We start from the raw sequence: 16,664 nt of genomic DNA on the forward strand, positions 1-16,664 counted from the left end.
GATTCTACACTGTGGGCCTTCTTTCACAAGATATGGCACGCTGCTCATTGTATTTGCTCGACATGTCGCCCAGCGCCTTTCAACTGCTGGGACTATACGAGAGGCCAACCTTTGTTCCCCCTTGATAGCACGACTTTTGTTTCGCTTGTTAAAAATAAGACCCTTGCTTTCACAATAGATAATCCCCAGGGATTCTAAATATCGCATCTTCGGCACTCTTGTCCGTCTTGAGTGCCCAGTGCATAGTAACTCTTTGCACTTTAATGCTAAATTAGTTAAAGTCAGCCACTCCTGCCTTCTGCCTCAGGCCGTCACACTAGTTAGGGAGGAGCCATCTTAGCGGCAATCGATCGGGAACCCTGGGAGCCTCATTGGGCCCGCAGTGCTTCTAGTTTCCCTTGGTCGCCTCCAGCCCCATCCTATGTAAATGGCGGCATGTCCCCCATTTCTTGATCTTCCTGGAGTCTGCAGAGTTTCCTGTACAATAGTCTCTGTACTTGTCGCATCACCTGATCGGAAGCAGGTAGCCTTGTGGTCACGTATTGTCACGCCTGACAAGCTGCCGGCCCGACGAGCCAATAACAGGAGCGAATGAGTGGCCAGATCGCTACCGCAAAAACCGGAAGTCGGCGCGCAGGACGGCTCCCCAGGTATTAGCCGTATGGAAATTACCTCATGAAAAATCCTGCTTTTGCCCGGCTCCTCTTACTCCTCTTTTAGGTCGTGACTCCTCTTCAACTCTACCCTTTCAGTCACCCCGCCCATTTGTCTCCTTCAATCCTCTCGTTATCAGATTGAGATCTCTCTCCACGCCTCCCGCACTCATCCTCAAAGCAGGATGAGGCCGTGCGCCAACGCATCTCAGGTTCCGCCTGCGCCCCGTTGACTCGTGCGCCCACGTGGTGCCAGCGTGCCCTCCGAGCGGCCGCCGTGCCTCAAATTCCTGCATTCCTCCTGGCCTAAACCATGTTGGCCTCCTCCCCCTCGCCTTCCACAGCCGCGCTGCGATCACCTCGCCCGCAGACGGGCCACTATGATCCCCCGGCTCCACACTTCAATAGTCCTCGCTCCTCGCGCTTGGCCATTGAGGAGTTGCGCACCGCCCTGAACCGGCATACCGTCGATCCCTCCTCTCCTGAATCCCCAGCAGACCGTCGCAGGCGCGCCTCTACGTCTTTCGCCGTCTCTGCGTCTGCGTCTGCGCCTACCGCTGCCTCTGCCGCCGCCAATAGCTCCTGCTCTTCTTCCCTTGCCCCCTCCGCTCCTGTGACTGCCTCCTCCGGTCCTTCAGCCACTCCTTCCACGGTCGCTGTCCCCGCGCCAGGCGCGCCCGCAACTCACCCTGCCTCTGCCGCCGTATCAACATCCTCGATGCCCGCCCCAGACAGTTCGGGGTCCAACAAGCGTAACAGCCAGAGTGACCACCACCCGCCAGAGCGCGCTCCGGCGAGCGCCGGTGCGGACCAGCAGGCGTCGCAATCCAAGCGTCTGCGCTCCTCCCGGCCCGAGGTCAAGGTCTTGCCCGCGCAGTACGAAATGGCCGATCCGCGTGACCTGGTGGTGTTGATCTCGAGCATGCTGATGGAGCTGATTCGATTCAATGACAAGATCCCTCTCCATCAGGGCCGGCTAACGCGCTTCCACTCCCGATCCCCGCCCCGGATATCCGTGCAAGATTACCTGCAGCGTCTCACCACCCACGCCACCCTCTCCCCTCCCATCCTGCTCGCTATGGTTTTCTACATCGACCGTCTCTGCGCATTCTATCCTTCCTTTACCGTCTCCAGTTTGACCATCCACCGTTTTTTGATCGCCAGCGCCACTGTGGCCAGCAAAGGGCTCAGCGACAGCTTCTGGACCAATAAGACATATTCCCGTGTCGGCGGTATTAGCATGACCGAGTTGGCCATGCTAGAGTTGGAGTTCTTGTTCCGAGTCCAATGGCGTATCGTTCCACAGCCAGAGGTCCTGGTGGATTACTACCAGAGTCTCGTCGAGCGATGCGATGGCTTCGAGATTGAGCGCCCCAGCTCCAAGACTGTCTCAATGGCGAAATCCACTACCAATAACCCTTCTGCATGATCCCAGGGGGTGTCATGATTCGATCGATCGAGACCGTAGCGGATCTTTTTCTTCTTCGTGTTCATTTAATTTTACCTCATCACCATCTCGGGCTGGCCTCGAGACACATCTCTGGCGAAGATGAAGCGCTCGTTATCGATCGATATTCCCTCTGATTCCAATTCCACCTGGCGACGCGATCTTAATATCTTGCATCCATGAAGGGCGTTGTTTGACCAGATACTCTCGCCATGTTTGTGATCTGTGATCATCACCGCGGCGCACACATCAATCGGCGCGGCATATTAGAGTGGTCTACACCTTTAGCATACCAGAAGGGCGGTGTTTTGTATCTTCAAGTTGTTTTCAGCGGTCCATTTACTAGCGGAAGGATCCGGCGTTTTGATGCCTCATGGAATGACGTGCTATTAATGACAATACCACATTCCATTCTGTTGATTGTTTGTATTTCTTATGTGATTTGTTAAATTATCTAAAAATAAGTAATAAAAAAAAAACTTGAAACTACAAGTACCACCTGATGTTGTACATATGTGTGTAGAACGTAGTTGGAGCCCTCTTTGGGGGCCTGACGATCTCCCGGTCTAGAGTCCCTCCTGCATTTCCACACTGGGCGAATTAGGGCTTAGGGTGCGGGGTTTAGGGCATTTTTTTCAGGAACGGAAGGCGTGCCTGTAAACCGCTGCCTGCCTCCCCATCGCGCCTTCCCTCTGTTCACGCCGCACAACAGTTAAGAGGCGTCTGCCTCCCTTGTGGATTTCTTCCTTTCGCAACCCCCTGCCCACACACATCCCGCGACCATCATTCTCATAATCCGTTTCCTTAAACCACCTTCCGTGAAAAATTCGCAACGATGGCTGCCATCAGCCCCAGCGAGATTGTTGCAGCGATCAGCCCCCCGGATGGCAAAATTCAGGCCATTCGAACTTTCCAGCAAGTCCATCCTCCTGAGGACTATGGTGAGTTGAACCTCTAGTTGCACGCCGAATCCCAATACGGCGACGGTTTGCCACGGACTGACACAGATGTGATTTGGCCAACAGGCCTTGCTTGGGTCGCAGAAGTCGACCAGCAGCAGGCAAACACCTCTCTGAAGTAAGTGGACTTCGTTCCCAAAAGTGAATGCACATAAGACTAACTTGCCTTTCCAGAGCTTTGCAGAACGCGTTCCCTTTCCTCAAGACCGGCCGCGACAAGAAGAACAAAGACAAGAAGGGCAAGAATGCCAAAGCCGAAGATCCCAAGAGCGAGGGCAATGACGATGAGGACGAAGATGATGACCTTATCAACCTCCGGCACCTGCGTCGCTTTTGCAGCCGCGGCCGCCTTCCCATGAGTGTCAACGCCAAGCTGGGACCGCATTATCCTGAGGGGTGCAACACAATGTGCTTGATGGTTGGCCCTCTGATGCCCACTACTACGGAGGATGAGATCCGAGAAGTCCTCACGCCCTTCAAGCCGCCTCTCGATCGCCGCCCACCATCCCCTACATCCAGCCACTCTTCGTGGACTGGCAACAACCCTCGCGGCAAGTCCGCTGATCCCTCCAGCGATGAGGACAAGGACAAGGAGGACAAAAGTCCTGCCGAAGCTCCTGTGGCCAAAGAGCCACTCAACCTCATCCAGACCCGAGTTCCCCTCTACCCTCCGACCAACCTCGAGCAGGCCAAAGAGTGGACTGCAAACTTCTGGGAGACCACTTTCAATGCGGCTTCCACCAAAACCAAATTCGCTCCCAACCCTCGGGCATTGAAGGACATGGAGATGTCGCTCAGTTACTTCGCTGGCCATTACCTTGCTCTCGCGCGTGCCGTTGCCGCTGAGGCCGAAGAATCCGGCCGTGGTCGCGCCGTTGGCGCAGTGATCGTCGACCTTGCCGTCCAAGAGCAAATGCAAAAGGACGCTTGGGACTATGGCTTCCACCCACTCACGCGGTGGATGCAGCCCGTCATTGCCGTCGCAGGTGATGCGAGATTCGCTCACCGTGTAGCTGGAGAGAAGTCCGTCAACATAGGCAAACGCCCTACACATGATGCGAACGACGACGCCCTGCCGTACAACGCAGACGAGGAAGGCAGCCCTGATCTCCACGCTATGATGCGTGCGGCTGCCCTGGTTGGACTTCGCCGGCTGGAAATTTCCGGGCTCGAACCGCCTCTTGAAGAAGACATCCAAGCTCAGCTTCTGGATGATCTTACCCCCCTTGAGTCATACTTCTTGTATGATATGGACAAAAAAATTCGCCCCTCCCCCCACCTCCTTCACCCCGGAGCACCGGGTCCACGGTCTGTCGTCCCCTAAGAGAAGGCGGCACAATGATGAGGACCCGGAGACCATCGACCACCTGATGCTCGACGAGGGAAGCTCTGTCCCTGGTCTTGAGCACGGTGACGAGCGAGAGCCTGAGCCTCGCAATGCCGATGATCAGCCCGGCCCCTCGACCACGCCCGCCGCCCGTATCAAGTCCCAGAAGGCCGGTGGCTACCTCTGCCGGGATCTCGCCATTTTCCTTTCCCGCGAGCCATGCGTTTGCTGCTCGATGGCGATGGTCCAGTCGCGTTTCGAGACGGCCGTCTACCCGCAAATCGGCCGTACTCTTACCGGTGGCCTCGCTTCTGAGTCCGTGATCGACCAGTCTCCCCCCATCACGGACGAAGATGAGTACCAGGAGATTTACCCCTCCTCGGATACTGATCCGATGGAGAATCGGGTGTTTTACGGACTCAATTTCCGTAAGGAGCTCAACTGGCGGTTCCCCGCCTTTGAATACATCGAGGAGCGCCCTGAATGGGTGGATGACTCGGTCCTTTTCCACGCTTAAGCAGCGTGTGCATTTTTTGATTCCCCCAGTTTGGGGGTCCATTTTTTGAATTTAATGAAGCATATGAATGTATGTACGAGTAGCATGACTGTGACGAGTAATGAACGGAATCTGAAAATTGTAAAAGCTTCTTGTAAATTTATATAGGGTAAAAGTCTAATTAAATCTCGCTTTCTTGCTCCATAATTCTTTACACTTATAGTATAAAAGCTTTTCCCCTTCTTCATCTCTACCATCATCATCTTTTTCTCCTCCATCCTCATCTCCTCTACCTCCATATCCTCACATACAAGGAGATCGCTCATTCGTTAAACACCGAGCGGAGGAAACAGGTGTTCTACGGAATTAATTTCCGTAAAAAACTGAACTGGCTGTTCCCCGCGTTCGAGTATGTTGAGGAGCGGCCGGTCGACGAGACAGTACTTTCCAAGCATGAAGGGCGTGAGCAACTTTCGGGACCCCAAAACTGAACCCGGCGATTGACAGGTGGCATTTGAGTACGCCGAGCATGCCCTGGTCTTGGGACTGGGTGCCCAATGTCCAAGTCATTTTCCAAGACTGACGGCATGCACAATTCTCGGTACCCTGAAACCGGGGTGCCATCATGAATGTAATTTGAAATATTGACAAACGTACGAGAAGACAGACTTGTAGGAAATAATGACCGTCATTTGAGATTTTCAAATAGCTCTTGTGGGTTTCTTTTGGGGAGAAAACCATATAGGCGTTTTGATGTTCAGATATGTCCCCCTTGGCCTGTTCTTTTTTATATCACACACTGTATCTACATAATCCCTTCCTTCATTTTCATCATCTTCTCTTTCTTCACCATCTACTCCTTCACCATTTCCTTCTTCATCTATTATGATCTTAATCTAAATCCCATCCAGGGCGATCTCGATCTCCGCCTCCTCTGACACGGACCCGATGAATAATCGTGTTTACCACGTCCTCAGCTTCCGGAAAGAGCTGGACTGGCGTTTCCCGGCGTTTGGATACGTTGAGCAGAGCAGAGGCCTGAGGGACTGCAGCATTTCTCCAGCACCCAGGTTTCAGTGTACTTTCTTTGTTTGAAAACGAAATCCTGGAAGAATGTGCTCGGGTAGTACCAACGATCAAGAACGAGTGGGACGAAGAGACTTCATAATCTTTTTGTACGTTTGTTTGAGGGTATATTTTCTCTCCTTACCCATTATTATTATTCATGCTTACAGTCTTCTTTTCAGTGCATATCACGGCGAATTTGAGTCAGTCTCACGACGATTAAACCCTGCGACTTATCGTGCGATTTGGGCATGGTACTCAACACTTCTACCACGTACGCTATCGTTCTGCGTCAAGATGGTTACCGCGAACGAGACCATCTGGATGACTGATACGTTGGATGGATCCTGGCCACGATTCGCCATTTACTTATCAAGGTTGCGAATCACTATGACAAGCGCGAAACAACTCAAGGTACGCTTCACACGGCCGAAACAGGCTCCGAGGACTCCGTCGGCACGGATCTCGCTGTTGTGTACGACTTGGACAACACATTTATGGACGACGCCACATTGTTTGCGTTGGTCATGACCGAGAACCAGACGAACCCTCAAGAAGCACAAGCTCGATTTCGAGGCCCACATCCCGCGTGTGATCCGAATAGGCGTAGCTATCTAGGCATACGGAATCAGGTCGATTCCCATCATTGGATGTCGAACGCCCCTTACAGGCGCCGCGTTGGGAGCAATTTTCCATACCTGGTGCGCACATCGAGATCAGACCAGGCTCGTGCCCGCGAGTTACCGTCGGTGTTGTCACCATCCTTGAAACGTGGGTGGAGGGTAGCGTGGTGTACCAACATAAAACGGGAAAGGGAATCCCAAAAATATTCAATGTACTCTTAGCTTTGATAATGACTACGACAAAGAAAATAAATTGTGAAAAATTCCTTTGAAATTTTTTTTGGAAATAAAGACATGCTTTTTCTCCTCCCTCCCCCTTCACCACCTCTATCCCCGAGCCATCTAGCAAAATCACAGCAACCACCACTCGCCCTTACACACATACAATAGGGACATTCAGAGTTGCAACGGTAGGAAAATCATCAATCCCACAGCCAGGAGTCAAAACTAGATACATGCCCACCGCCACAGCTGTCATCATGCAGGGGGGTAAAAATCAGGAAATTCATGACATCGTCAGATTCCCTCGTCGCGACAAAATACATTTAGGAAAGGAAAATGATCCCGAGATCAAGCAAAAGGACACACACTCCAGCGCCGGCATGTGGAGTGTAATGAACCCCGATTGAGATCAAAGATGTATGTATGCTCTCCAACCCTCTCATGATTGAAGGTGGAAGTAGAATTAGCACCGCAAATAAGGTGCAGCTGTCAAGGAAAAATGGGGTATCAACCGCTATTCGACATTCCTAATACAGCCCGAAACAAAAAAGTGGATTCGTTGATGATGTCTCATTGACACAGATGGAGGTGGATGTTGAGAAACACGGACATGTTGAAAAAGCGGTGGAGACACTTGGACCATATAAGGTTGTAAGGTTCGTGTGATATGATGCAGGTTCGGAATAATCTCACTTTCGCTCTGTATTTGCAGTCCAAAGTGCTCGTAAGATGGAAAGAGGTACATATAGCGAATTTGGGTTCCCCAACCCTTTTCGCTAATGCGCTCGTATCCGCACCTTTCAAGTCTCAGTTGTGAGCTGGGTGCATTTCAGTGATTTGTAGTGATGTATTCGTTATGGTGTGGACTTTAAGCCGAATTTGCTATCTACAACGGATAGATGCAAGAGGTTGAGGTGAGGCTGAGAGAGGTAGGCAGAGATGTACAGAATCGGCTGATACACCTACGAGAAGGCGCCAGTATTGGAACGGGTATGATGCTCGGAAGGAAAAGAAATTTGATGGAAATGCGTTTCTCATTGGTTGAACCTGGGTATTTGTGAAAATATGTCATGCTTACTCTTTTTTTATGTGTTTTTAGTTTTCTTTTCTTCTGCCGACGACCGCGCTGGTTCATGCCATGCGCTGGTAGAAAAGGAGGTATGCGACCTTGTTGTCGCGGGAGCCATATCGTCCCAGGGGAGTGCGAACCCCAGACGAAGGACCCGACGAAGGTGCCGCTCCGTTGACGGACTTCTTGGTATGTCCGTTGGTGGAGCCGTGGCCATTGACCTGGCTCCAGCCCTTGTCGCTATCCATCGAGTCCATCTCATCCTGGTCGATGTTCTCGAAGATGTTTGCGCGGGCATTCTTGTCTTGCTTGTTGTGCTGCTCAAGAGCAGCAGCAAGGACCTTGGGGTCTTCTTCACCCCCGGCTTCGGCAACGTCTTCACTGCGCACGCGGCGGAGGACCGTATCGTCCATGCGGATCCACTCGCGGCCATCCTGGCGGCGGACATCAACCGTGTAGTGACCACCACTGGCGTTCTTTCCGTGGTGATAGATTACTCCCATAAGGCGATACTTAGGGAGACCGCCTTGGGCATTCATGGCGTTGCGGCGGTGTGCGGGGAAGACCTCGCGGGGGATCTCCAGATCGAGGGGATATCCCACCTTCTTCCAGATCTTTTGCGTAGCGCCTGTAAGACTATCATACTGGAAGCGTTTAAGGTGAAGGATGAGGACGGGTGGAAGGGTCTCAATGAACATCTGCTTGGTTGCAGTGACATTCGGACCGCGGGAGGAATTGAAGTCGCCTTGAATGCTCTCAGGCTTGGTCAGGCCACGAAGTGCGTCGATAATGTTATGAACATCGGGTGCGCCGATGTCGAGCTGCAGAGGCTGATAGGGTTCCATGGTGACAGAAGTCTTATTGCCTGGTACCTTGAACTCAGAGCGCAACTTGCCTCCGAAGATTCTGGTGACGGGCGACTCGGTGGCGACAGCGCCGGATGACTGGGTCACTGCCGACTTCTGTTTAGCACCGACTTCCAGCCATCCATCAGCGGAGCCATCGGTGGATTCTTCAGAGGCTGCGTTCTTCGAGGTGTGCTTCGCAGCACGGTCACATTCTTCGTGTAGTTCCTCGAGCAGGAAGCCGAGGAACTCCTGCGCATCTTGCTGGTGCCCTCGGCGCATGTCCCTGAATCGCGGCAGCTGGCGAATCATCTCGTACACAAACTCGGGGACAAAGGACTCGCCATATTGCTCGAGCTCAGTTGGCTTGAGGCGGAGTCGCAGCTGGTCCTCCGAAGTCGCAGCGTCAATTACCCGGAACTCCCTCATGAACATGATCAGTGAGTCGATCAGGGGCACATCGCTCTGGAAGCTGTGGACAGCGCGACGACCAACATAATCGAGGAATTGGTAGAATGGGACACAAGAGACGAGGATTTGTAGGACAGAGTTCATGTAGCACATGTTTCCAGTGTTGACTAGTCCTCGAGGCTCGAGGAAGCCGATCTTATCACTGTATTGAGAGACGTCTTCACCGAGGCTGCCCAAGACATCTCCAAGGGACTCGCTCTTCTGAACAAGGGGTGCGCCGGACTCGGCGGCGACGGGGGCACTGGTAGGGCGACCAGCAGCTGCGGCTGCGGCTGCGGCGGCTTTAGAGCGCACCAGGTCTGCCCAGGATTTCGGGGGAGCACGAGCAGGTGAGGCTGCCTTGGTCGAGGTTTCGGTAGAGGGGGAGGAGGTTTGCTCGGTGTCTGTTGTGCCCGCAGCACTCGATTTGGGGGTTTCAGAGCCGACACTGGAGGTGCTAGTATCCTTGTTCGCTTGGCGGCGAGGGGTTCCTGGAACATTAGGGACAACCGGAACCACGGGAATCGCAGGCTTTGTGCTCTTTTGTTCAGTCTGACCCTTGTTGATGGTAGGTGAAAAAGCCGTTGGTTTCGGCGAAGGTGAGTTCGTAGTCGGGTCTGCAGCCGGCTGAGGGGCAGAGATGGTGGGGGTTTGAGATCCAGAAGTGATATTAGCAGTCGAATCCTCAGGCTTTGCCTTCTTCTCCTCAGCGGGCTTTTCTCCAATGAACCATTGGCCATCCTTCAGCGGAAACTCGACATCCGACGACAGCTGGCGAGTGGGTCGGCGTTTGGTCTGGCGCCGAGGCGGAAATGGCTGCTCAGGGACGGAAAGCCAAGGAAGCTATATATTGTTAGACTATGTCCACAGAATTTAAAACCAGGGAATAACATACCGGTGGAACAAATGGAGGGGGGGCCTCGGGTTCCTTGTGGATTGGAGAAGGAGGCGCGGCGGGGATGTTATTAAGAGGGCTAGGGCCCGAGAGGTCCTGGAGCTCGGCGGGAAGAGGATTGGCATGGACCGAAGGAGACATTACTGGCTGCAAGGGTGTCGCGGCCCGCGGCTGCATCGGCATCGAGTGAGGTGGCATGTGGTTGGGCGCCATAATCGGCTGTGAAGGTGGATAGGAGGACACAATCATGGGCCCGTAAGGTGGTTGTGGTTGATAGGGTCGGGGAGGGTATTGCATTTGGCCATAAGGCGGGTACCAAGGCTGAAACTGCTGAGAATATGTAGGAGGCATGTGGCCGTTCATGCCATTCATGCCCATGCCGTTCATGCCGCCCATACCGCCCATGGCGTTCATACCGTTTATGCCATTCATGTGTGGGGGATAACCCATGTACGGCGGAGAGTTCATGTTGGGATGGCCATGGTTGAAGGGAAAGTCCTGTCGCCGGCGCGACTGCGGCATTGGTGGCTGCCCGTGGGGCAACTGGGCCATGTGATGGTTCATCCTGATTTAGCTCGAGAAGGTATTCGCCTTTGTTCAGCCACGCGTTGCCTGGATGGCAACCATGCGCTTTTGGAAATCAAGATGTTCCAGTACTCGAGTCCGGGCGCGTTTATGCAGCCATTATTGCCTCTTCTGGGGGTTCGAGGAACGAGAGTCGAGACAGGTGTATGGGGAATATATCTAGGTCGAGAGAGTGCGAATGGCGGGAGCTGGGAATTTAAGTGTTGGCACAATGCGCCGCTGGGGAAAAAAAAGGTGGAGGGTGGTGTATTCGCTTACCAGTATATCACAGGAAACCAGAGTGAATGTGATGCACGCTTGAACGCCGGTCGAACAAGGTGAAGGAGGGTGAATGGAATAGGGAAGGGGGAGGAAGCAAGTAGCGGTCCCTCATTCACTGCGTCCGAGAAGCTGAAGTGCAGGCCTTCCCAAAAGCGTGCTGAGTCACTGCTGCTGAGTCAGTGGGCACGTGCCGGCGATGTCATTCCCGCCGCCCCTCCTCGACGCCCGTCGAAGGGCTCAGCGTGCCATTCCGGGTCGCTTTGTCTACCTTTAGATGGCCTCTCGAGGCTTGATCTATTCCTACCTGTCTTGGGCTTCCTCAGACTGATCTGGGCTGCGCTGGATGGACTCCATCCTCTCCTTCCTTGCCGGTTGACCGCCCACATTATCAGTGCGTTGCGTCTATCACTGACCTCTCTAGGGAGCCTTTTTGGACTTTGATCAAGCGGGCTTTTGTCGTTTTATTGTCACTCGCTTTGTCGCGAGGTTCTTACCTCGGTTTTCGGTCAAACCATTCCGTGAATCACCTTGGAAATGTCGTCAAATGCTGGACAGTCCCCGACGCCTTCCAAAGCAGTAAATATCTCGAACACCTCGGGCAGTTCTGCGACGTTTCATCCTTCTGCTTCGTCCGATAGTGGCTCTCAGCGACGGCCAGGTGGTCCGGGGAGCTTTGGTGCAGGTCTATCCTCGAGGGGATCAGCATCTCCGCGGAACAATCAAAGCAAAAAGAATCAGCATAAGCGACAAAAGAAACCTCGGGCCTTGGATGATGACGAGTACAGCGAATCAGTGAGTATTTCGCCTGGACTTGGCTAGGCCTCGTCGTGCTGACGCATTACCCCTCGTTCAGGCCGTCATGAAATCTACAAGTAGCCGCAAGGGACAGACGTCCATTACCCATCTGATGAACTTTTCCCTCCCACCTCGACCTCAATACCAACCACCACCCCGCAATATTCGGCGTTATACATCGTATGGTGCAGGATCTGGGTACCATGCCGTGGACAAAGCGCGCTATGTCCATGCCAACTACCGTTTCATTGTTTCACCGGATCGCAACTACCATGCTCAGGCCGCCAATGCCGACGTACATCTAGACTGGGCCTCTGTTCTTCAAGTCCTAGTCTCCGCTCAAACTCAGGATGCCAGCTGTCCCATCTGCTTATCGACGCCAGTTGCGCCCCGGATGGCACGATGCGGTCACATCTTCTGTCTTCCTTGTCTTATTCGGTACATGCATTCATCCGATGGTGAACATCGGGACAATTTGGGCCCCGAAAGAAAGCCTCGGTGGAAGAAATGTCCCATCTGCTGGGACTCGGTTTACGCTTCGGAGACTCGGCCCGTGAGATGGTTCCGCGGTCAGGAGGGCGACCTCCCGGTGGAAGGTGGAGATGTGGTCCTGAGACTGGTCAAGCGAGAGCCTGGCAGCACTCTTGCGCTTCCTCGCGATGGGGGTGAAACCATTGCGCCGGGAGAAGACATCCCATGGTATCATGTGGCGGAAGTTGCAGATTATTCTCGCATCATGAAAGGCGGGGAGGACTACATGACTGCTCAATTTGATGCTGAGATCGAAGATATCCGCCGGCAAGAGGTCGAGGATGAGCTTCTTTTCGGCGATGAGAATACATGGTCTCGAAAGGCCGTTCGGGCAATTTCAGAATCCAAAGAGAAGCTGAAGGGGATCGGTAACCCGCCCGATCTCACATGGCAAAAGACGAGCTCCAAGTCCACAAAGGAGCCTGCTGTGGAACCTGAAGCCGTTGAGCATGCGCCTCTTTCTGCTGGTGGCTCTTCCGAGGAATCGGGGCCTGGTTCCAGCACGGACCTAACACATCCGGCCACGGAATCCACATCCACACTAATTACATCGGCCGAATCCGAGCAATTGTCAGAAGCCATGGACAAAGTACAACTAGAATCTGACAACAAGTCACAGTCACGGTCAAGGGGTCGGGGCAAGGAGCCACAAAATACTCCTCCGTCTGACCAGCCCTACTACTTCTATCAGGCTCTGCCCCAGTTCTACCTGTCACCTCTCGACATCCGGATCTTGAAGGCAGCCTTTGGTGAATATGCTCAATTTCCTGCGACCATCCTGCCACGCGTAGAGCATATATCGACTGGGCATATGGTGGACGATGACCTCCGCAAGCGCGTCAAGTATCTGGGTCATCTACCTTATGGGTGTGAAGTGAACTTCCTCGAGTGCGACTGGAGAGACGTGGTCGTTCCCGAGGTCCTCGCGCGCTTCCGCACCGAGACCGACAGGAGGCGGAAACGCAATCGGGATAAAGAGGCTCGAGAAGAGAAGGACCGCATCCGTGCAGAGAAGGAAGAAGACGATAAAAGATGGGCCGCTGCTAGGCGCAAGCGACCCAGTATCAGTGACATTACCAGCGAAGCGCCATTCTCTGCGCAGGACTTTCAGCCGTTGTCCAGTACTGCTACTGACCCGCCTTTGTTCGACGCGGACACCTCTTCTGCGTCCCCGCCACGCGCGTCTTCACAATTTGGCGCCTTAGCTTCCCCTTCGACGAGTCCGCCTGGCGCCCGTACCGTGTGGGGTACCACGGCGATCCCATCGACGTCCCCCGTTCTGGAAGTCCAGCGGCCCCACGACGGGTGGTTGCAGGGTTGGGAGGACGAGCTCTTCGCGCATCAAGAATCCGAAGCAATTGCCCAATCGGCGGCCGAGAGTCAGTCTTCGGGTCCGTCAGCCGCTGCTAAGGGCGGAAAGAAGAAGAAGAAGGGCAAGATTACGTTGATGTCTACCAACAGCCATCGCGGCGCATGAGCCAGCGACCCGTGATCTGTCTACATACAGATGTATTCCGGTTTTACAACACTAATTGTGTCCATCCGGTGTAGAGAGAAGTGTGCAATTTTGATAATGGGCATGTCATACTGTCACTTCTGTTCTCTTTTACCACCTCTTTGCCTCGTCGCATAGTACATTCGGGTAATCCGAGGATTTTGTTCGGAGTGATCTCCTTTGCATCTCGCGGGCCCACATTCCAGTCCCAACATTTTCATATGATGTTGATTATCTGAATTCAAAATAAACATAGAAATCAGAATAAAGCACCCTGTTCGACATCACGATATAGCTCGTAATATGTATACCTATTAGAACTAAGTAGCATCCTACAATAGGACGTGCTGAACCTGCGATCATTATAAGTGCTTACGCAGGGAACGGCAAGCTTGGCGCAGCGATCGCCGCTGCAGGGAGAAGCCGCAGGGGCCGGACGTCGGAGCATTCAGCAGCGCGACGGGGAGGCAGAACCACGGACGCGGCTGTCACCACACCTGACAGTGGCACCCTGCTAATTATGTATTGTCAGTGCAATCCGGCAAGTCGAGAAGCGAAATTGTGGGGGGAAGCAAACAGGCCCACGCAGGGCGGAAGAGGCGCGAGCCGGGCGTAATCTGCAGGTAATCGGGGGTAATTTTGCCGTATCCACGCCGCTTTGCTGGCAACATGTAAACAGTCCCGTTTTTCTCCTTCCTCCTTCTCTCCCACCGTTCTCCCTCCCCATTTCCCGTCGGATCTCGGACGTCCGAGTAGGCAATCATGACTCTGACACGCTCTCAAACGGGGAAAACCCCCAAGTAAGTCTCCCATTGGCTTCGCGGTGCGATCCACCTTGGTACGCGGATGTTATATACCCCCGTCGATGCCATTGCTTCTTTTCTGTCTTGTTGGCAGTCGCTCATTCTCTTTTACTGCAATTAGGAAAATGGACCGCCCCGGCTACATCGAAACCCCCGGCCGTCGCGTCTCGCGCAAGAGCTCTGCCTTCGACGGCAGCGAAAATGATGCGTCCGACTCCCCTGCCCCCAGCAGGTCGCGGTCTGTCACCCGCCGTCGCACTTCCGCCAAGGTCAAGTCCGAGGATGAGGAGGACGAGAAGAGCCTCGTGAAGGAAGCCACCAATGGCAAGGCCAAGACGGCGACGCCTACAAAGTCCAAGGCCAAAGCCGGATCCAAGTCAAAGTCGCGCATTGTCGACGGCTGGGAGGAGGGTCTTGACCCCAAGATCGATTACAGCGGCCACTACGAGTTCGGCGGTTCCGCGGGTGTCCTGGCTATGATGATTGGTTTCCCGATGCTCATGTACTACATGTGGATTGGCGCGACTTATTATGATGGCAAGTTCCCTGTTCCCGCGGAGGGGCAGAGTTTTGCTGAGTTCACGGCCCATATGGGTCATCTGGTTTACACTGGCGCGTTCCCCTCGCTGAAGGCGTGGACTATTTATTGGGTTTTCTTCATCTTCGAGGGCGCTTGCTACGTGCTGCTCCCTGGTGTGTCGGTCTCCGGACGTCCCCTGCCGCACTCCGGGAACAAGCAGTTGCCCTACTACTGCTCTGCTGTGTGGTCCTTCTACACTAGCATTGTCCTGGTGCTGGTTCTGCACTTCACTGGTCTCTTTAAGTTGTACACCATTATTGATGAGTTCGGTCCTCTGCTCAGTGTCGCGATTCTCTCGGGTTTCCTCGTCTCGTTTGTTGCGTACTTCTCTGCTCTGGCGCGTGGTGCCCAGCACCGTATGACTGGCTCCCCGATCTATGACTTCTTCATGGGCGCTGAGCTGAACCCCCGTATGTTCGGTATCCTGGATTTCAAGATGTTCTTCGAGGTCCGTCTGCCCTGGTACATCTTGCTGTTCCTTTCCATGGGTGCCGCCGCCCGCCAGTGGGAGATCTACGGCTATGTGTCTGGTGAGGTGATGTTCCTCATTATGGCGCACTATCTCTACGCCAATGCTTGCTCTAAGGGAGAGGAGTGCATCGTTTCCACCTGGTAAGTCTTCGTTCTTTACCACTCAAGAACATCCACTAACATCACCAGGGACATGTACTACGAAAAATGGGGCTTCATGCTCATCTTCTGGAACCTGGCCGGCGTCCCCTTGAGCTACTGCCACTGCACTATCTACCTCGCCAACCACGACCCCTCCGAGTACCACTGGAACCGCTACTTCCTCGCCTTCCTGTACATCGCCTACCTGTTTGTGTATTGGGTCTGGGACACAACCAACAGCCAGAAGAACCGCTTCCGCCAGCAAGAGCGCGGTACCATGGTCGCCCGCAACACCTTCCCCCAACTCCCCTGGCAAACTGTCGAGAACCCCAAGACCCTGTCGACCGCCGACGGCTCCAAGATCCTTGTCGACGGCTGGTACGGCAAGGCCCGCAAGATCCACTACACCTGCGACCTGTTCTTCGCCTTGAACTGGGGCCTTATCACCGGCTTCTCCAGTCCGTTCCCCTGGTTCTACCCGCTCTTCTTTGCGTGCATGATCTCCCATCGTGCACTGCGTGATATCCAGCGCTGCCGTGTTAAGTACGGTGAGACCTGGGCTGAGTATGAGCGTCAGGTTCCTTACCTGTTCATTCCCGTGAGTGTCCCAGAGTTCGAATAATGGAAATATCGTTACTAATGAATTCTTTGCAGTACGTCTTCTAATGACGACACTAATTGGGTCTTCCCTCGACTTTCTTTTCATATATAGCGGCTCAGGCGGCTGTGCTCGTTGCTCGGCCCACCAAAATTGCTACGACACTGTTGGAACTTCTTGGCATGACTTCGAGATATTTTCTTTTAATGCTGGTTCCGTTGTTTCGAGACTCCTCTGTTTAGGACAAGCAGATTGGTTGACCTCGCAGCGACCGTTCAATTCAGTTCCATGTACATTATTCTCTGGATTCCTCGGGCTTTTCGATTTGATGTTCAATACAATAAACTTGTTCA

The 16,664-nt window shown here is 53.6% G+C and overlaps 6 protein-coding genes across 6 annotated transcripts; 4 read left to right on the forward strand and 2 right to left on the reverse strand.

Annotated features, from left to right (window-relative positions):
* Positions 1-966: 966 nt before the first annotated feature.
* phoB (regulatory cyclin phoB) lies at positions 967-2,082 on the forward strand (the record flags this gene model as incomplete). Its single annotated transcript, XM_056621513.1, has 1 exon — positions 967-2,082. The coding sequence occupies one exon, from the start codon at positions 967-969 to the stop codon at positions 2,080-2,082; it is 1,116 nt and encodes a 371-aa protein (XP_056472319.1).
* An 853-nt stretch (positions 2,083-2,935) lies between these two features.
* N7532_009023 (putative tRNA-specific adenosine-34 deaminase subunit Tad3) lies at positions 2,936-4,903 on the forward strand (the record flags this gene model as incomplete). The annotated part of the gene is made up of 4 exons (XM_056621514.1): positions 2,936-3,041; positions 3,126-3,177; positions 3,234-4,367; positions 4,390-4,903. 4 exons carry the CDS (start codon positions 2,936-2,938, stop codon positions 4,901-4,903), a joined length of 1,806 nt encoding a protein of 601 aa, XP_056472320.1.
* Positions 4,904-7,923: 3,020 nt separating this feature from the next.
* N7532_009024 (mRNA-binding ubiquitin-specific protease UBP3) lies at positions 7,924-10,615 on the reverse strand (the record flags this gene model as incomplete). Its single annotated transcript, XM_056621515.1, has 2 exons — positions 7,924-9,999; positions 10,052-10,615. The coding sequence occupies 2 exons, from the start codon at positions 10,613-10,615 to the stop codon at positions 7,924-7,926; spliced, it is 2,640 nt and encodes an 879-aa protein (XP_056472321.1).
* Positions 10,616-11,431: 816 nt separating this feature from the next.
* Positions 11,432-13,700, forward strand: N7532_009025 (RING-type E3 ubiquitin transferase MAG2; the record flags this gene model as incomplete). Its single annotated transcript, XM_056621516.1, has 2 exons — positions 11,432-11,689; positions 11,751-13,700. 2 exons carry the CDS (start codon positions 11,432-11,434, stop codon positions 13,698-13,700), a joined length of 2,208 nt encoding a protein of 735 aa, XP_056472322.1.
* A 277-nt stretch (positions 13,701-13,977) lies between these two features.
* On the reverse strand, positions 13,978-14,482 carry N7532_009026 (uncharacterized protein; the record flags this gene model as incomplete). The annotated part of the gene is made up of 3 exons (XM_056621517.1): positions 13,978-14,029; positions 14,095-14,232; positions 14,304-14,482. The coding sequence occupies 3 exons, from the start codon at positions 14,480-14,482 to the stop codon at positions 13,978-13,980; spliced, it is 369 nt and encodes a 122-aa protein (XP_056472323.1).
* Positions 14,483-14,646: 164 nt separating this feature from the next.
* erg4 (c-24(28) sterol reductase) lies at positions 14,647-16,379 on the forward strand (the record flags this gene model as incomplete). Its single annotated transcript, XM_056621518.1, has 3 exons — positions 14,647-15,713; positions 15,762-16,311; positions 16,368-16,379. 3 exons carry the CDS (start codon positions 14,647-14,649, stop codon positions 16,377-16,379), a joined length of 1,629 nt encoding a protein of 542 aa, XP_056472324.1.
* Positions 16,380-16,664: the final 285 nt, after the last annotated feature.

Source organism: Penicillium argentinense (genome assembly GCF_028826775.1).
Source record: "Penicillium argentinense strain IBT 30761 chromosome Unknown utg000009l_segment0_segment0, whole genome shotgun sequence".
Taxonomy (NCBI): Eukaryota; Fungi; Ascomycota; class Eurotiomycetes; order Eurotiales; family Aspergillaceae; genus Penicillium; species Penicillium argentinense.